At 35.0% G+C, this 13,915-nt stretch overlaps 2 protein-coding genes across 3 annotated transcripts; one reads left to right on the forward strand and one right to left on the reverse strand.

Moving 5' to 3' along the window:
• Positions 1-1,325: 1,325 nt before the first annotated feature.
• Positions 1,326-7,759, forward strand: LOC104902373 (mitochondrial outer membrane import complex protein METAXIN). The gene is made up of 6 exons (XM_010690133.4): positions 1,326-1,722; positions 4,242-4,576; positions 4,876-4,952; positions 5,058-5,118; positions 5,856-6,039; positions 7,061-7,759. The coding sequence occupies exons 1-6, from the start codon at positions 1,566-1,568 to the stop codon at positions 7,246-7,248; spliced, it is 1,002 nt and encodes a 333-aa protein (XP_010688435.1). The 5' UTR covers positions 1,326-1,565; the 3' UTR covers positions 7,249-7,759.
• A 1,060-nt stretch (positions 7,760-8,819) lies between these two features.
• On the reverse strand, positions 8,820-13,773 carry LOC104902374 (hypothetical protein). Of its 2 annotated transcripts, XM_010690134.4 has the most exons (5): positions 13,578-13,773; positions 11,297-12,705; positions 10,473-10,687; positions 10,156-10,379; positions 8,820-9,846 (listed from the first exon to the last, which is right to left on the reverse strand). In XM_010690134.4, exons 2-5 carry the CDS (start codon positions 12,576-12,578, stop codon positions 9,132-9,134), a joined length of 2,436 nt encoding a protein of 811 aa, XP_010688436.1. In that variant the 5' UTR covers positions 12,579-12,705; positions 13,578-13,773; the 3' UTR covers positions 8,820-9,131. The 2 variants fall into 2 exon arrangements, with proteins under 2 accessions (XP_010688436.1, XP_048490760.1); XM_048634803.2 differs by lacking the exon at positions 13,578-13,773 and having other exon boundaries at positions 11,297-13,556.
• Between the last annotated feature and the right edge of the window lie 142 nt (positions 13,774-13,915).

Genomic DNA, 13,915 nt, shown 5'->3' on the forward strand with positions numbered 1-13,915 from the left:
GACGATACATATACTTTTGGCTAAGATAGGTTAAGGATTTTGGATTTGGGACAATGATTCTCAGTTGTGATGCTTTGAAGTTAAACTAACAAGCATATCTATTTCTCTTTCAAAAAAAAAACAAAAACAAACATATCTATTAGTAAGATCAAAAGCTATAAGTTGAGTGATTTTTTAGACATAATACTAGCTTAATAAAAAAAAATTAAAAAGGATTAGCAATATCCTTTTATAATTTAACTAGAAAATGCAGTTTTTTATTTTGTTGTCATTTATCATAAGAAGCATGATTGGTTTAGGCATGATTGATTTTAAATATATCATACAATATAGTATATAACATGACACTATTTATTATATGTTCAATATAAAAGTAATTTCAAAGTAATTAACATAGTCTGAATTAAGTTTTGATAAGTTCAATACCCTATTTAAAAACTTCAATAATAGGTCCAAATAAAGTAATGCCATTTAAAATTTTATTCTAAATGCATTTTTTATAAGTAAGTAGAGATAGATCAAAATTAGTTAAACATAACACATTTTTTTGAGGGGAAGTTAAACATAACACATTATTAAATAGGGGCATGTGAAAACACATGGAATCAAAAACAAGTTTAATTAATAATGACTTTCAATAAATCGAAGAAGTGTCGGTTCATGTTGGAGATGAATAAATTCTTACATCGATTGGCACTTTCGTAAATAACTTTTACTAATATTAAGCCGTGATTTTTCTTTTATATATTTTTTAAAATAAGAAAAAATCACAATCAATATTTGACCTCTATTACTAAACATCAATGACATTTTATTTACGAAACTTATATACTTACAAAGTTTGTACGTTTCCGAGATGAATGTGCATATTTTTTCATAAATCGAAAAAACCAAAAGAGGATTGTTAATCATAGTCCCAAAATTACTTAAAATCACCCAGGTTAAACATTTCCAACTTTACCCTTCTCTTTTTTTCGTTTCTTTTCCACAACCACCACTGAAACCATGCAACCACCACCGAGGCCATACACACCACCAACTAAACCATGCACAACCACCAACGAAATCCCAAAAAAAGAATCCAGCCGCGTCCATTGCGGAAATGTTTCCGCCGTTTAGATCGAACGTTTTCGCGGTGGACGCAGTTGTTGTTTTTTTTTTGGGTTTTTGTGGGTTGCTCGTGGTGACTTGCACGGGGGTGGGGGGCTGCTGGTGGGTGGTGGAGTTGGTGGTTTAGAAAAAAAGAAAAAGTTAAAAATGTAATTTCAAGTTTTTTTGGGGCCATTTTAAGGCGACAAATAGAAGTTCGTAAACCGAAAATATGAAAGATAATAAAAAAAAGTAGAAAGAAATTGAAGAACCGAAGCATCTGAAATTCTAAACCACCAAGAAACCCTGCCTTGTCTTCCCTTTCCCTAAGCCTCTCTTCCCCTTTCTATCAACATCTACTTCTAAGTTCTAAATTTCTAATAAATCTTAGTTTCATAACATTTCATTGCATTTTTATTGTGAGAAAATAATCTTGCTTTTACCCAGATTTTTGAAGAAAAATCAAGCTCATTTTAATGGAAGAATCAAGAGAGAGAAAACTGACTCTTGTTACAACAAAACCCTGTTTTGGGCTTCCCACTGGTTGCTCTAATTGTTTGCCTGTTTATTTTTATCTCAAATTTGCACGTCTTCCTTTTGATTTGTACTTTCATTCCACTTTTCCTGATTCAGGTATTGTTTTTTGAACTTTGAAGTTCCATCTTTTTTGCCCTCTTTCTTAATTTTATCTGGGTTCTTCATGATTTGTTTAAAATTTGTTTCTTTCTCTATGAATATTTATGGGTTTTTGTAAATTGTTAGTGTTATTGGTTTTCATGCTGTTATGATTTGTTTCTGCATTGTGATTTGCTTTAATTTGAGAGAAATGCTTTGTGGGTGATGTCACTTTGACTGCTTTTTGATGTTTAGATAGGTGGGTAGATCCCTAGAAATGCAAAAGAGGGTTTATTGGTTCAGAAATTGTATTTCTCTGCAGCTGAATTTGATGATGATTAATCTGGATTGATGGAAATTTGGAGTTATCCACGCTCAATGAGCGTCGTAACTAGAGAATTTAAGTGGTTCTGGTGGGATTAGGGGTGGTTAGGTGGTAGAAGGGGTATGAAGGAGGAAAGGGAAGGTGCGTAATGGGTTGGGGTTGGTTGTATAAGGACGGGGAAAGAAAAGTGGGGTATGGATGTATAGAATGCAAGACGATACTAAGAGTATTTAGGGTGAGAGTTATAGAGGAAGAACTATTGAACTGCTTGGAGGTATGAACTAGATTTTGTGGATTGCACAGCAATCAAGCATCAGGAAAACATTAAAAATTAAGTGCACATTAAAAATTCTAAGGTCACTTCATTGTGGTTTTTGAGATGAAGAAAAAAAGGTTTAGCTTGTTTTAATCTAGAAATGTTAGTATCTTACGCTATAGGAGTATATAAACACACACCTATATATAGATGTTTAGAGTAACAGGGCTTTTTGCAGCAACAGGACAATGCTTCTTTACATAGTACTTCATCCGTTCTATAATAATAGCAATATACCCCATTAACCCCTTTTTTAAGAAGCTTATGTGGAGAGGAGAGATATAGAGATAGATAAAAAGTGGAGGCAATGCGATAGGAGAGAGATAGAAAGAAGATTTTACTAAAGAAAAAACGCTGCAATTAATAAGAAACTTCTAAATAAGGGAAACGTTGCAATTAAAAAAGAAAGGAAGAAGTATTGTTTTGCTTTGTAGTCTATATAGTGTATGTAGTACGCTAGAGGGGGTATATATATAAAAGTCGAATGGATCTGAATTGGTGCATGAATTAGTGCATGTATGGACAGGATTAAACTTTGACATCAACACACATGCAACTACTCTATAGAGGCTTATGCCATGAGACCATGAGCGAGATAGGAGGGGGGGGGGGTTAAATGTATGCAACTTTATCCCTAAGTTAACTAAGAGGTTTGCAGTTAACAGTTGATCCCATATGCAATGACTGTCTTTTACTTCATATTAAAATGTACAGCCCTTCTCAGGTGGTGACAGCGCACTTTGGGAGGGATGTCATGAGATGACTCTAAAAATGAGAAGGATTCATACCATTTACTAAAAAAAAAAAGAGCTGCATGGTTAGGATACTTTCTCTTCACCCCAATTCCACATATTTGAACTTATTAGATTTAAACTTGAAAAAAGAACTTATTAGGTATCAAGTTAACTTGTCAGAATTTATCTGTTAAAGTAAAAGTGACACTTGTATACTCGATTTGAATAGTTTGAGAAACATAAATTTGAGTTTCTTAACTTTTTGTAGTCCTACATGTTACACTTGACACATCAAGTGTTGCCTACAAGCTACAACTTTGAAGGATACAAAAAGGGAACAAATTAATACCCGACTTGAGTATAATACAAGTATGTGAATGTTATAGGATACCTCAAAACCCTATAACTAGCAAACATTACCAGTCAAGGGAGAGGTAATAAGGAGAGGTAATAACATGATAAGACTTTGAACTTAATGTTAGCTATAAGATTGTAAGTTTTATGATTGTATCTCCCCCTTATCTTTTCACAAGCAAAATAGAATTAGTGTCTTTAGCAAAATTACTAGGTGTACCATTTTTGACTGAACTTTGTTTGAATCGAGCTGCTGAATTATGATAGATTTTGATTAGACCAAGCTGACTTCAATGCCACATTTATACGAGTTCCTCCCTTTTGCATTAGCTGGAATATACAGGGAGGCAAATGTTTAAAGGAGTGCATGTGAAGAGGAAAGATACAGAGAGAAATAGAAAGAGGGATCCATGTGATGAGGAGAGAGAGAAAGAGAACCTATTAACAAATAAAGTAACGTTGCAACTAATATGAAACCTCTTGGATAAGGGATGTGTTGCAACTAATTTGTAACGTAGGAAGAATATGCTTTTACTGATAATTTTAATATAATTCTATATTCTTTTCTACATTTTAGTTCCTAAGCAGGTTGTTGTTGTGCTGTTGGTGATTCGTAATAAACCCTTGTTGCAAATGTCAGTTATCATGTTAATGTGGTCTTACAGTGTGCTAGAGATTTAGCAATTTAGTCGTAAGCTATACCTATAGAAGTCATTGGTATACTATTTTGTCTGATAAATTATATTAGTTCAAAATGCCTCAATTTAAGTGATCTATATGACGTGGTCGTATGTTCTTCTCTTATTAGATCAAATTCCATTTGTTGAATCTGACTCTTATGTGGCGTACAACAACGAGAAAGGTGGAGTCATTGATTGCTTAAGAGAAGATGGTATTGTTGATTTGGACTCTGATTTTAGCACAATCCCTGAATGGATATCAATGAAGGCGATGGTTAGCAGCTGGCTTGTGGATGCTCTTGTATATGAGCTTTGGATAGCTTCAGATAAAACTTCTGTACAAAAGATCTACTTGTCTGACCTCCCATGGCCCATTGGAACTATTCTCTACTTAAAGAAAACTCTTTCTGTAAAGCGTCATTTTGGGATCACTGATGAAAATTCTGAGAGAATAGAAACTGAGGTTGAATGTTGCTCTGATCTTGTTATTCTTGTTTACTAATCGGCAATCTTTTTTATTGATTTGATCAGTTAATGGCTCTCTTTCCTGCCACGTTCACGAGACTTTGTCTTTCTGACTGCTTGCAATTTTCTGGAGTTTAAGCAGAAGAATAGTCCTTTTCCTACCTTGAAGCACTGTCACAAATTTTTATTGTCCAAATATTTGCTTCCAAACTATCCATCAAACTTTAAATTTCTCTGCTCCCTGAGCTCAGCTTTACTTAATCTGTAATCCTCTATTTTGTCTGTCATTTCTTACAGATCTATAGGAAGGCAAGCTTAGCATATGGAGCTCTTTCAACTCAGTTGGGGGACGGCTCTTTTCTCTTTGGAGACAGGTGCCTCTGCAATTGTTGACATAATTCTTTCTTTCAATGTGCAAAACACAGGATGAACATCACTGTTGATTCAGCTTGGTTTGATTTTGCCTTTTCCCCTCGTAGGCCCAGTAGTTTGGATGCTTTATTCCTTGGGCACGCGCTGATTGCCCTTCGAGCTTTACCTGTAAGTAATCACTGTATTTTAGTGAAAATTCATAACAGACTCAATGGTTATCGATATCTCATTTAAAGAAAAAATGCGCTGTGCGACCTATTTTTGGCTTTTATGAGCTTTCAGTTGGATCTGTAACGTGTCAAGTTTGATTTTTCTTGCTTATATAAAGCCTTCATTGGCTAATATGCTTATGAGGAACTGATAAATATCTCTCCAGACTAAACTTTCTCCTATATTAGTAGATGGAGATATCCCCTTTGTATAAGCTTAGTCTAATTAAGTCTATAAGAAAGAGTAACCTGATCAAGTCATGGGTTTTCTGTTCATGTAGGTTTATCATGCATTGTGTCTCTGTAACTTTATGCCATAATCATCGAATAGGGCTAGTTGTAGTAATATCTCACGAAAAAAACTTGTAGTTTTATATTTCTTCCTTTTAAAGATATTGAGAGTCCCCTTTTCCTTGTCATGCTTTTCTGATTTCATAATGACATTTGCAGTGCTCCCTTGAACTAGGCCATGCTTCTCCACGATGTCAGATTTTTTAATTCCCAGAACCATCCAATGTCTTATCATTTAGCCCAAGTGAACTTGACCATGGCTTTTCTGATTTCATAATACACGCTCTTTGGGACTTGCATTGATGGTCCATGGTCATTTCAGCCCTTGCCTTTTTGTTTCCTTTTTCTAAAATTTATCTAAACTGATTTGTAGTTTTTTTTTTTTTTTTTTTGCTATATCCGTAGGATGCATCAGTTTTGAAGAGCAAGCTTTTGGATTTCAGCAATCTTGTGAAATACGCTGAGCAGCTCCGAACTGAGCTCATAGACGGTTCAGCGCAATCAGCAGCTCCAGCTTGGTCAAAAGTTCCACCATCTGACGGACACCCGTCATCTTCAACAGACAAGTCAGGAGGCTTTTCGAATTGGAGTAAGATATTAGTTATTGAAGTAAATTTCACATATGGTGATGACCCATTTGATAGATCAAATGCTTTTATTTTCTTACTCTTTTACTGAAGTGGAGCATGTTACTCACTTGCTTGTTGGCATATTCATTTTATTGGTTGCGTGATTCTTTTAAATGTGTCGTGGAAGTTGAAGCGAGATGACAAGGGCAAGATCCAACAGTCCATCATTCACTATCTTTTAAAAGGTTTATAGGCATTTGAGAACCGTCAATCTCAAATACCCGCAAGAACATATCTTAGAAAGTAGCCTTCTTAAGTGCCCGGCAAGGTGGGACTTTATGGGGTTAATATGTTGAGCTGTAAGTGGATTGCAGACTTGCTGATGCAATATCAGGATTATTGGGAAATTTGACATGAAGTCATCGTGGAATTCTTGGTTGACCATGGGATGGCCATTGGGCTGCTCCGTTGGAACCTGGCCTCAATGTATAAAGAAGCACTCGAGTAGCAAATCTTAGTTTTGCCTTTAATGTGGTTGTACAATGTATGATGAAATACTGAGGTTCTGACCGTTCAACAAGCGCTTTTGTGCATGATCTAGGTGCACCATACATGTCCTTGGATTCTCTATTTTGTCGTGAAGTATCCCTTTTCGCTTATTCAATGATGACAAAGAAAATAAAGGATACCAAAACAGAGGAGAAAAATAGAAAAGGGGAAAGGCTTTATTTTAACAGAAGTATGTTGAGGCTTGGTCTTGAGATAAGAGTCAGAAGACTACCCTAATTTCATTTGTATCTTTCCATCAAAAAAATTTTTGGTCAGATATCTTTGATTCCATTATAATGATGATTTATGTTGGTCGCTTTTCTCTTTTGCTTGAACTTGCATGTCTTCCCAGTCGAAGACCTTTTGATTATTGATCTCTTTCCCTTTTGTCATCTTGGCTCATTTTCTCTTCATGCTTGACATTGTTTAAAATTTGTTTCCACGTGTGTAATTATATATATATCTTGACATTTGTGAAATTTTTTTTACTAGGTTCAAAGCCAAAAAGTAAACCTAAAAAGGAAAGGTCAGAGGAAGAGAAGAAGTTCAGACGTAGGGCCAAATACTTCCTAGGAGCTCAGTTAGTTTCTGTTCTCGTGTTCTTGTCACTTTTCAGTGGCTCTGATACAGGTGAAGTGGACTACGATGGAGACGATGATGGTGTAGATTACCTCGATTAAGTCCATAATAGCTTACTATATTGAGGCTCGGTTACTTCACAATCCAATTTGACCAGCTTTTCTCATCATTTTTGTAAGATGTCGACGTAATAACTCCCATCCCTTTTCTCATTGTTCTGCATGGGAAATTCTGGAATTTTGTTCACTGTAGGAGGGATTTGTTCCCATGTTTTTCTTCAAAACTTTTCTCCCTGAAAGATAAGAGTTGATTCAGTTGTCATAAGCAGGCTTTTCGGCTAATCATGTTTAGAACAAAGTATACATTTTTTTTTCTGAGTTTGTGGAGGCCTGTTATACTAAATTTGATTGCAAATATTGACTTGGGTGAACTAGAACAAGGTTTCTTTTGGATTTTGGCTGTACAAAATGTTGTAATTCTGGATTTTTTTTTGGAATTTTGAAGACGTTCCGCGGATTCCAAATGGAACATTATCTAGCAAAATAGAACTGTAAAAATGAATTTTGCTGAAAAGAATGTTTGCAATAATAAATTTTACTAATTTTACTGTAATTTCTGAAATATTTGGTCTCCTATTCTATGAACAGGTTTTGCTTACCTTGGTGGTATAGTATGTAATAGGCTTAGGCATTCCAAATTAGTACTTGAAAGTGAACCTTGTAAAGGGTAATCCATGAAAAAAAGGAAATGCCTTAGCATCCATCACCAAAATCTGTCATTTATTGGGCAACACCTTCTTTTCTATGAACACCCCACCGATAAGTTAGGGTCTGTTCGGTATTATTGTGTTATTGTGGTTTTCTGTTTTTTGGTTTTTTGATTTTCAAAGTCATGATATATGTCCTATAATGAATAAAAAATTAGTCAAAGAATATAATGATTTTGAAAATTGACAACTAAAAAGTGAAATCCACTTTTTTTGGTTTTCTGTTTTTGGTTTTTAGTTTTCAAAAAAACCGAAAACTGAAAACAAAAAACCATAACGAACGATCCCTAGTTTTGCGTGTTCGTGTACCTGTTGTATACAAGTTTTTGTGAACAATAATTGATTTTCAATTTTCCATTTATGGACTCTAATTCACATTTAGGTAAGGCAAGGCATGTGGGAACTTGAATGTACAACAATGGTTTAATAAATTCATCTTATCCAATTAAGGAAAGGCACACATCATAGACGTAAGGTTTGAAATTTGAAAAGATTATATAATATTTTCTCTATCTAAAATTTAATATCACATGTCTAACTTGTAAATAAATACTCTTTTTAAAATTACTCGAGTAAAAATTTCTACTAATATAGTAAAGTAGATGGTAATTTTTGATGACTTACGATTATGCGAATAAACTAATAAGAGTTAATTTGTTATGTCGATGCACACGTATATGAAGACATTAATTCAATTTCAATGTATCAAATTTCCTTTTGATGCTATAATTTGAACTAAATTTTATCATAAACATCATTTCCTGTTGATGCTATAATTCAAGGAAAAAGCTAAATACAGCCCTAGGCTGCATAATTCAAAGTGACAAGTTTCTGCAATCAAACCCTAAAAGTTTTTCCAACTCTTGATGATAAAGAGTTGTTTAATCAATCTTTGAAGCAAAAAAATTGTGCAATAAATATTTATCATTCCAAAAATTTCCCAAAATTCAAACACCATTTTCAAGAGTGTTCTTTGGGAACTCAGTTAATTCTCTCTTGTGACACAAAGAGTAAAACAGACAACAAGAGATTTTCACCATTTTTCCTAATGATCTTAACCTAAACTACAACTACAACAAAAGCCCGGCTTAGATCTTTACATGACCAAGCTATAATACTCCATTAATTTTGTAATTACATTGAAATCCATTTTTTTTCAACCTACCTAACAAATGAAGAAAAGAAGAGAAAAGAGTTTAAATTACTTGAGCATTAGAACTAGGGAGGAGGCCACTTAACATTTTCCCACTGTTTTACCAGTTCAGCATATCCATCAGCTGAACTAACAGCAAAATCTGCCAATGAGCTCATAGCAACTGACAATCCTGCACACAGAACTCTGACGGCAACTTCTGCCATTTTCTCCGGTGTCATAACATCTTCGACTTTCCCTATCTCCACCACCTCCATGCTTCCACCAGAGTCCTCAAATCTTCGAGATCCACCACTGTTTTGGGCTTGGGCTGCTTGGGTTTGGCTTTGGGCTTGGGCATAGATTGATCCCATTCCTGCAGAAAAGAAATCCAGCCCATCGAGCACTGCAGTCTCGCAGACTGCATCGAGAAGTCTAGTCCATTGGATACAGATTCCAAAGATTGGATGGACCCCAGCAGAGCGACGGGGAGAAAGAGGCAATTCTGACGCGTTGGGTTCACGCCTCATACATCTTAGGAGCCAGCTAGACATTGCATGAATGTAGGATCGCTGAGAAGCGATCCATGATGCAAAACAAGCCCTCCAGTTTCTCAACTCGGACTCTAGATTATGGGCCGAGCGAGCTAGTCGTTGTGGGTCAGTAGCAGAAAGTGTAGGATGATGTCGTTTTGATCTATTAAGCTTCGAAGGTGTACCAGCTAATAGAAGCTTAGCTTCATCTAAAGTATGCTTTTGCATTTGGTGACACTCTGCCATCACTTTCCACATTCTAGCTAACCTGCATGCGTCAATTATAAAAAAAAAAAATTGAAACAATCAGATCTCTATACTGTTTTTTTGACTAATATATATACCAGAATTTGGCATGCAAAATGTTGGAGTATCTCAGTATATATTTACAACCTTTCAACTTCTTCATAGTTTTTACTAGTAGATAAACAAAGATATAAATGATCAAAGTGTACTGACAAGTGTGAAAGTCAAAGTGTTGCAATTAATAAAATACACAAAAAGTATCTTTTAGAACGATTAGATGAAGAAAAATTTCCCCGAAAAGTAGAAAAAATTAAAGTGACAAGTGACATACCCCTGGACTAATTCTAAAAGTTGAGGTTGCAACTCTTCATCCCTTAAAGTCTCAATCCTCTTTGAAATAGCCTCAATTGAGTGTATTGAAACCTTTATTTGAGTATGAAAATCTCGAAGAGCTGTCCTAGTTTTTTCTAAAGTTGAAGGTTCATCTCCTTTTGCCGCTTGGTTCTTCAGTTGTGTACACTTCTTCTCGTAAGCTAATCGAACTCGTTCTCCTGACTGGAGAAAAAAAGAAAGAAAAGAAATGCACGTGTTATGTAAATCAGTATATGATGTAGAATTTTATGTTAAAAGTCATCATGTAAAGCATACCCTGACTTCCTCGTACAATCTCTTCTCCCAAGCATATAATCTGTCAAGTGTTGAGTGATGGCTGCCAGAAGACATGCACGATTCATCCGATAAGTAACTGCTGCTTTCAGATCCATCATCTCTTGAACTTTCTGAAGAGTTCACCAAAAATCTTGACGATGTGGAGCGTGATGAAGCCGACCGAAAAAGTGCTGCTGGATTCAACATTTTCATAGCTGTAAACAAGAACTAAGCATTTTAGATTTCAACAATCATCCTACCTTGAATTTGGCTTTAAACTCAACTTTAAAATAACTAACTACGAGTACACTACTACATGCAGTCAAAATAGCTGCAATGTATCTCTATTCAACAAGTGGCAGCTGACAACATTCTCTCTGGAAAAGCTTGGAAATAAATTTTAGGTTTCTTCCAAAACAAATACTTTGTACTAGTATGCATATGCACAGCTTATTTTGTGGTGCAAAACGATACTTTTTGCAAGTAAGGACTATATCTAATTGTAGAACTAGATCATTGTTGGAAATTTATTCTACATGTTCAATATTTCAGAAAGAAGCTCAATACTCCACTAAAAATGTTAGAATCATATGATTCAAGCTACTAACAGAAGTGAAAGTGTACACGGAAAATCCAACTAATCTCTGTCAAGGGGCACCCTGAAAACATGCAGATCGGCATAGGCTTTTGTAAAACTTATAGATGCAAGTCATGCAACAGGGTCATTTAGATATATAACATCAAAGACCAACCAATTTGATGTAGCCTTGTACTCGGGATTTCATTAATGAAGACGAGGAAATATAGTAGTGTGTACTATGTACCTGTTACCTCACTTGATGCTGGTAAGCAATGAGGTCGATTAGCTTCTAACATCGTAGAAACTTCATTAGCAGCACCACAGACAATCATAAACTGAGATTCCAGATCTTTGATAACTTCATCCATGCTTGTGGGCCTTCTGTTCACATAAACAGTGAATCCTGGTGCTTGTTCTTCCTTCTTTGCTCTTTCACTGACCATTGTCTCATGACGATTAACTTCAACATGTCCAGGATTTGGCACTTGAGACAATTCTATATTGTCATTGGCATGTTCCTGTAACCCATTTGCTTCATGTTGATTTTCTCCTTCAGTTTCTGTTTCATCATCATCCTCATCATCATCTTCATCCTCATCTACATCTTCAACAGTTACTTCCTCTCGTACGACATGTGAATCACTTTTAGGTATACTCTTAGGTATATCTTGTCTTCTATGCCTCCTTTCATCGACTTCTTCATGTTCGGTTTCCTCTTCTAAGTCTGGTATCCCTTCTTCTTCGCGAACCTGCCTTAATCCTGCTATATCATCATCAACTATTGATTGCTCAAGGCTACTTCTCACTGGATATCCATAATAATCCAGTGATGAAAAGGGGTTCCAGAAGAAATCCCATTGAGAAGAATTTTGAGGGGACGGAGGGGGTCTAGCAGGTCTGTTATATGGGGAGTATGAATTCGGGTAATAAGACGAATCCCTTTGTGGGGACTGCTGCATTGTGAAGAAACTATCATATCCATATTGGTTCATTGGCGAATAGGATTGAACACGATAACTATCAGGAGATTGGGGTCTCTCTTCAACTGAAACTGATCCTGTCCCACTTGGTCTATAGTAGTTGATTTTCTCATTCAAGTTTTCCCCATCAAACCCATATTGATACATTGGCGAAAAGGATTGAACACGATAAGTATCAGGAGATTGGGGTCTCTCTTCAACTGAAACTGATGCTGTCCCACTTGGTCTATAGTAGTTGATTTTCACATTTGAGTTTTCCCCAGTTTGAATAGCCGGTGCTGAGAAACACTTTGGAGAAATAGTGATGAACTTCGGGCTCAATTTCTTCACAGGTGTAATAAATGAATCTAATAAGAACTCACGAGGCTCATCCTCTTCGATATATTCACGAAGAGCAGCAGAAACTCGTTTTAAGGACTGAATATATGCAATATGACCTAAAGCGAATTTAGTTCTATGCTCAAGAGCTTGTTTGATAAACTTTTTCCGATCTTTGCAAATTTGAACAGCCTCTTCATCATCCAATTTTGATGTATTACATCCCATCCCTCTTTTCTTTTACCCTTTTTTTCTTCCTACGAAATCAAAGAGATTTCCGATACTGGATTCCAAATGGGTACCAGAATAATACAATTCTTCAATGACTTTTGCCAAATTCATAAGGTTCTCTAGGCTGTTGAATGAGGAAGCAAAGTCTTAGAACATGTTTACATAAAAAAAAACCCTAAAATTACCTTAAACTTTCATAAAATCGAACATAGAATTTGAAGTTTTGTGCTTTTCTTTCTTCCCAAGTTATTTGTAAAACCAGAACTGTAAAAATCAGATAAAGAGCTGTATATTCTCATCTCCAATATATCAAAAGAATAGAACCCAAAAAAGTATCTAATAAGAACAACACAACTGGTTAGAATTGTACAGAATAAATCCCACTGAAAAAAAGTGCTCAATTGCTCAAACCACACAAAAAAAAGGCATTATTGCACTTTCTAATTTTTTTTTTTCAAACTTTTTTTTTTGGGATAAACAAAAACCCATGTCAAAAAACTCAATTTTCAGGGTTTAACAATGACAAAAATTATGATTTAGGAATTTCTCTGAGCAGTCTAATATAAACATTAAAAAAACTAAAGCAAATTAATGTGATTCACTGAAAAAAAAAACATAAAAAAAATTTAGTGGGAATTAGATGCCATTTTTATAGAAAACCCAGTTCACATTTTGAAAAGTACAAACAATAAAACCCAGTACAAGTTTTAACCTTTATAAGTACACAAAAAAAACCCAACTCAAATTACTGAAACAAATTGATTAAGTAAGATAATGTGAATTACACAATCAATAAACATCAAAATTAGCAACAACCCATTTCATAAAATGTCATAATTGTGATCAATAGAACCTAAAATTGAAGTTGCAAGTTCACCCAAAAAAAAAAAAATACAACTCCCTAAAATTTCATATAATTATAAAAATGGGAAAAATCAATAGAACAATATGAAGACATAAAAAATAAATTGTTAGCATAAGTTCAGAGAAGTGTACCAGGAATGTTGTTGAACTGTGAACTAAACTCAGCACTGAGGAAGAGAAAAGTGTAGAGAGAGAAAGAAGAGTAGAGAGAGAAAGAGAGAGACGTTGTGATATGAAAAAAGGAAAGCAACGGTCAAAAGTAATGAAAGTGGAAAATTAACAAAAGAAAAATAATACTGAAAAAGTGGGAAGAAGGGGGCAATAAAGGAGGAAAAGTAGGGGGAATAAATGAAGATTTAAAGAAGAATATGACATGTGTTGTGTTATTAACCTTTAACTTCTATATTATTTCGGATTTGGCCAAGACTTTGTTTTAATGGCTACCTATCTCTTGTAGTCGTGTAAAAGCT

This window comes from Beta vulgaris, chromosome 8 (genome assembly GCF_026745355.1).
Source record: "Beta vulgaris subsp. vulgaris cultivar EL10 chromosome 8, EL10.2, whole genome shotgun sequence".
In the NCBI taxonomy this organism is placed as follows: Eukaryota; Viridiplantae; Streptophyta; class Magnoliopsida; order Caryophyllales; family Amaranthaceae; genus Beta; species Beta vulgaris.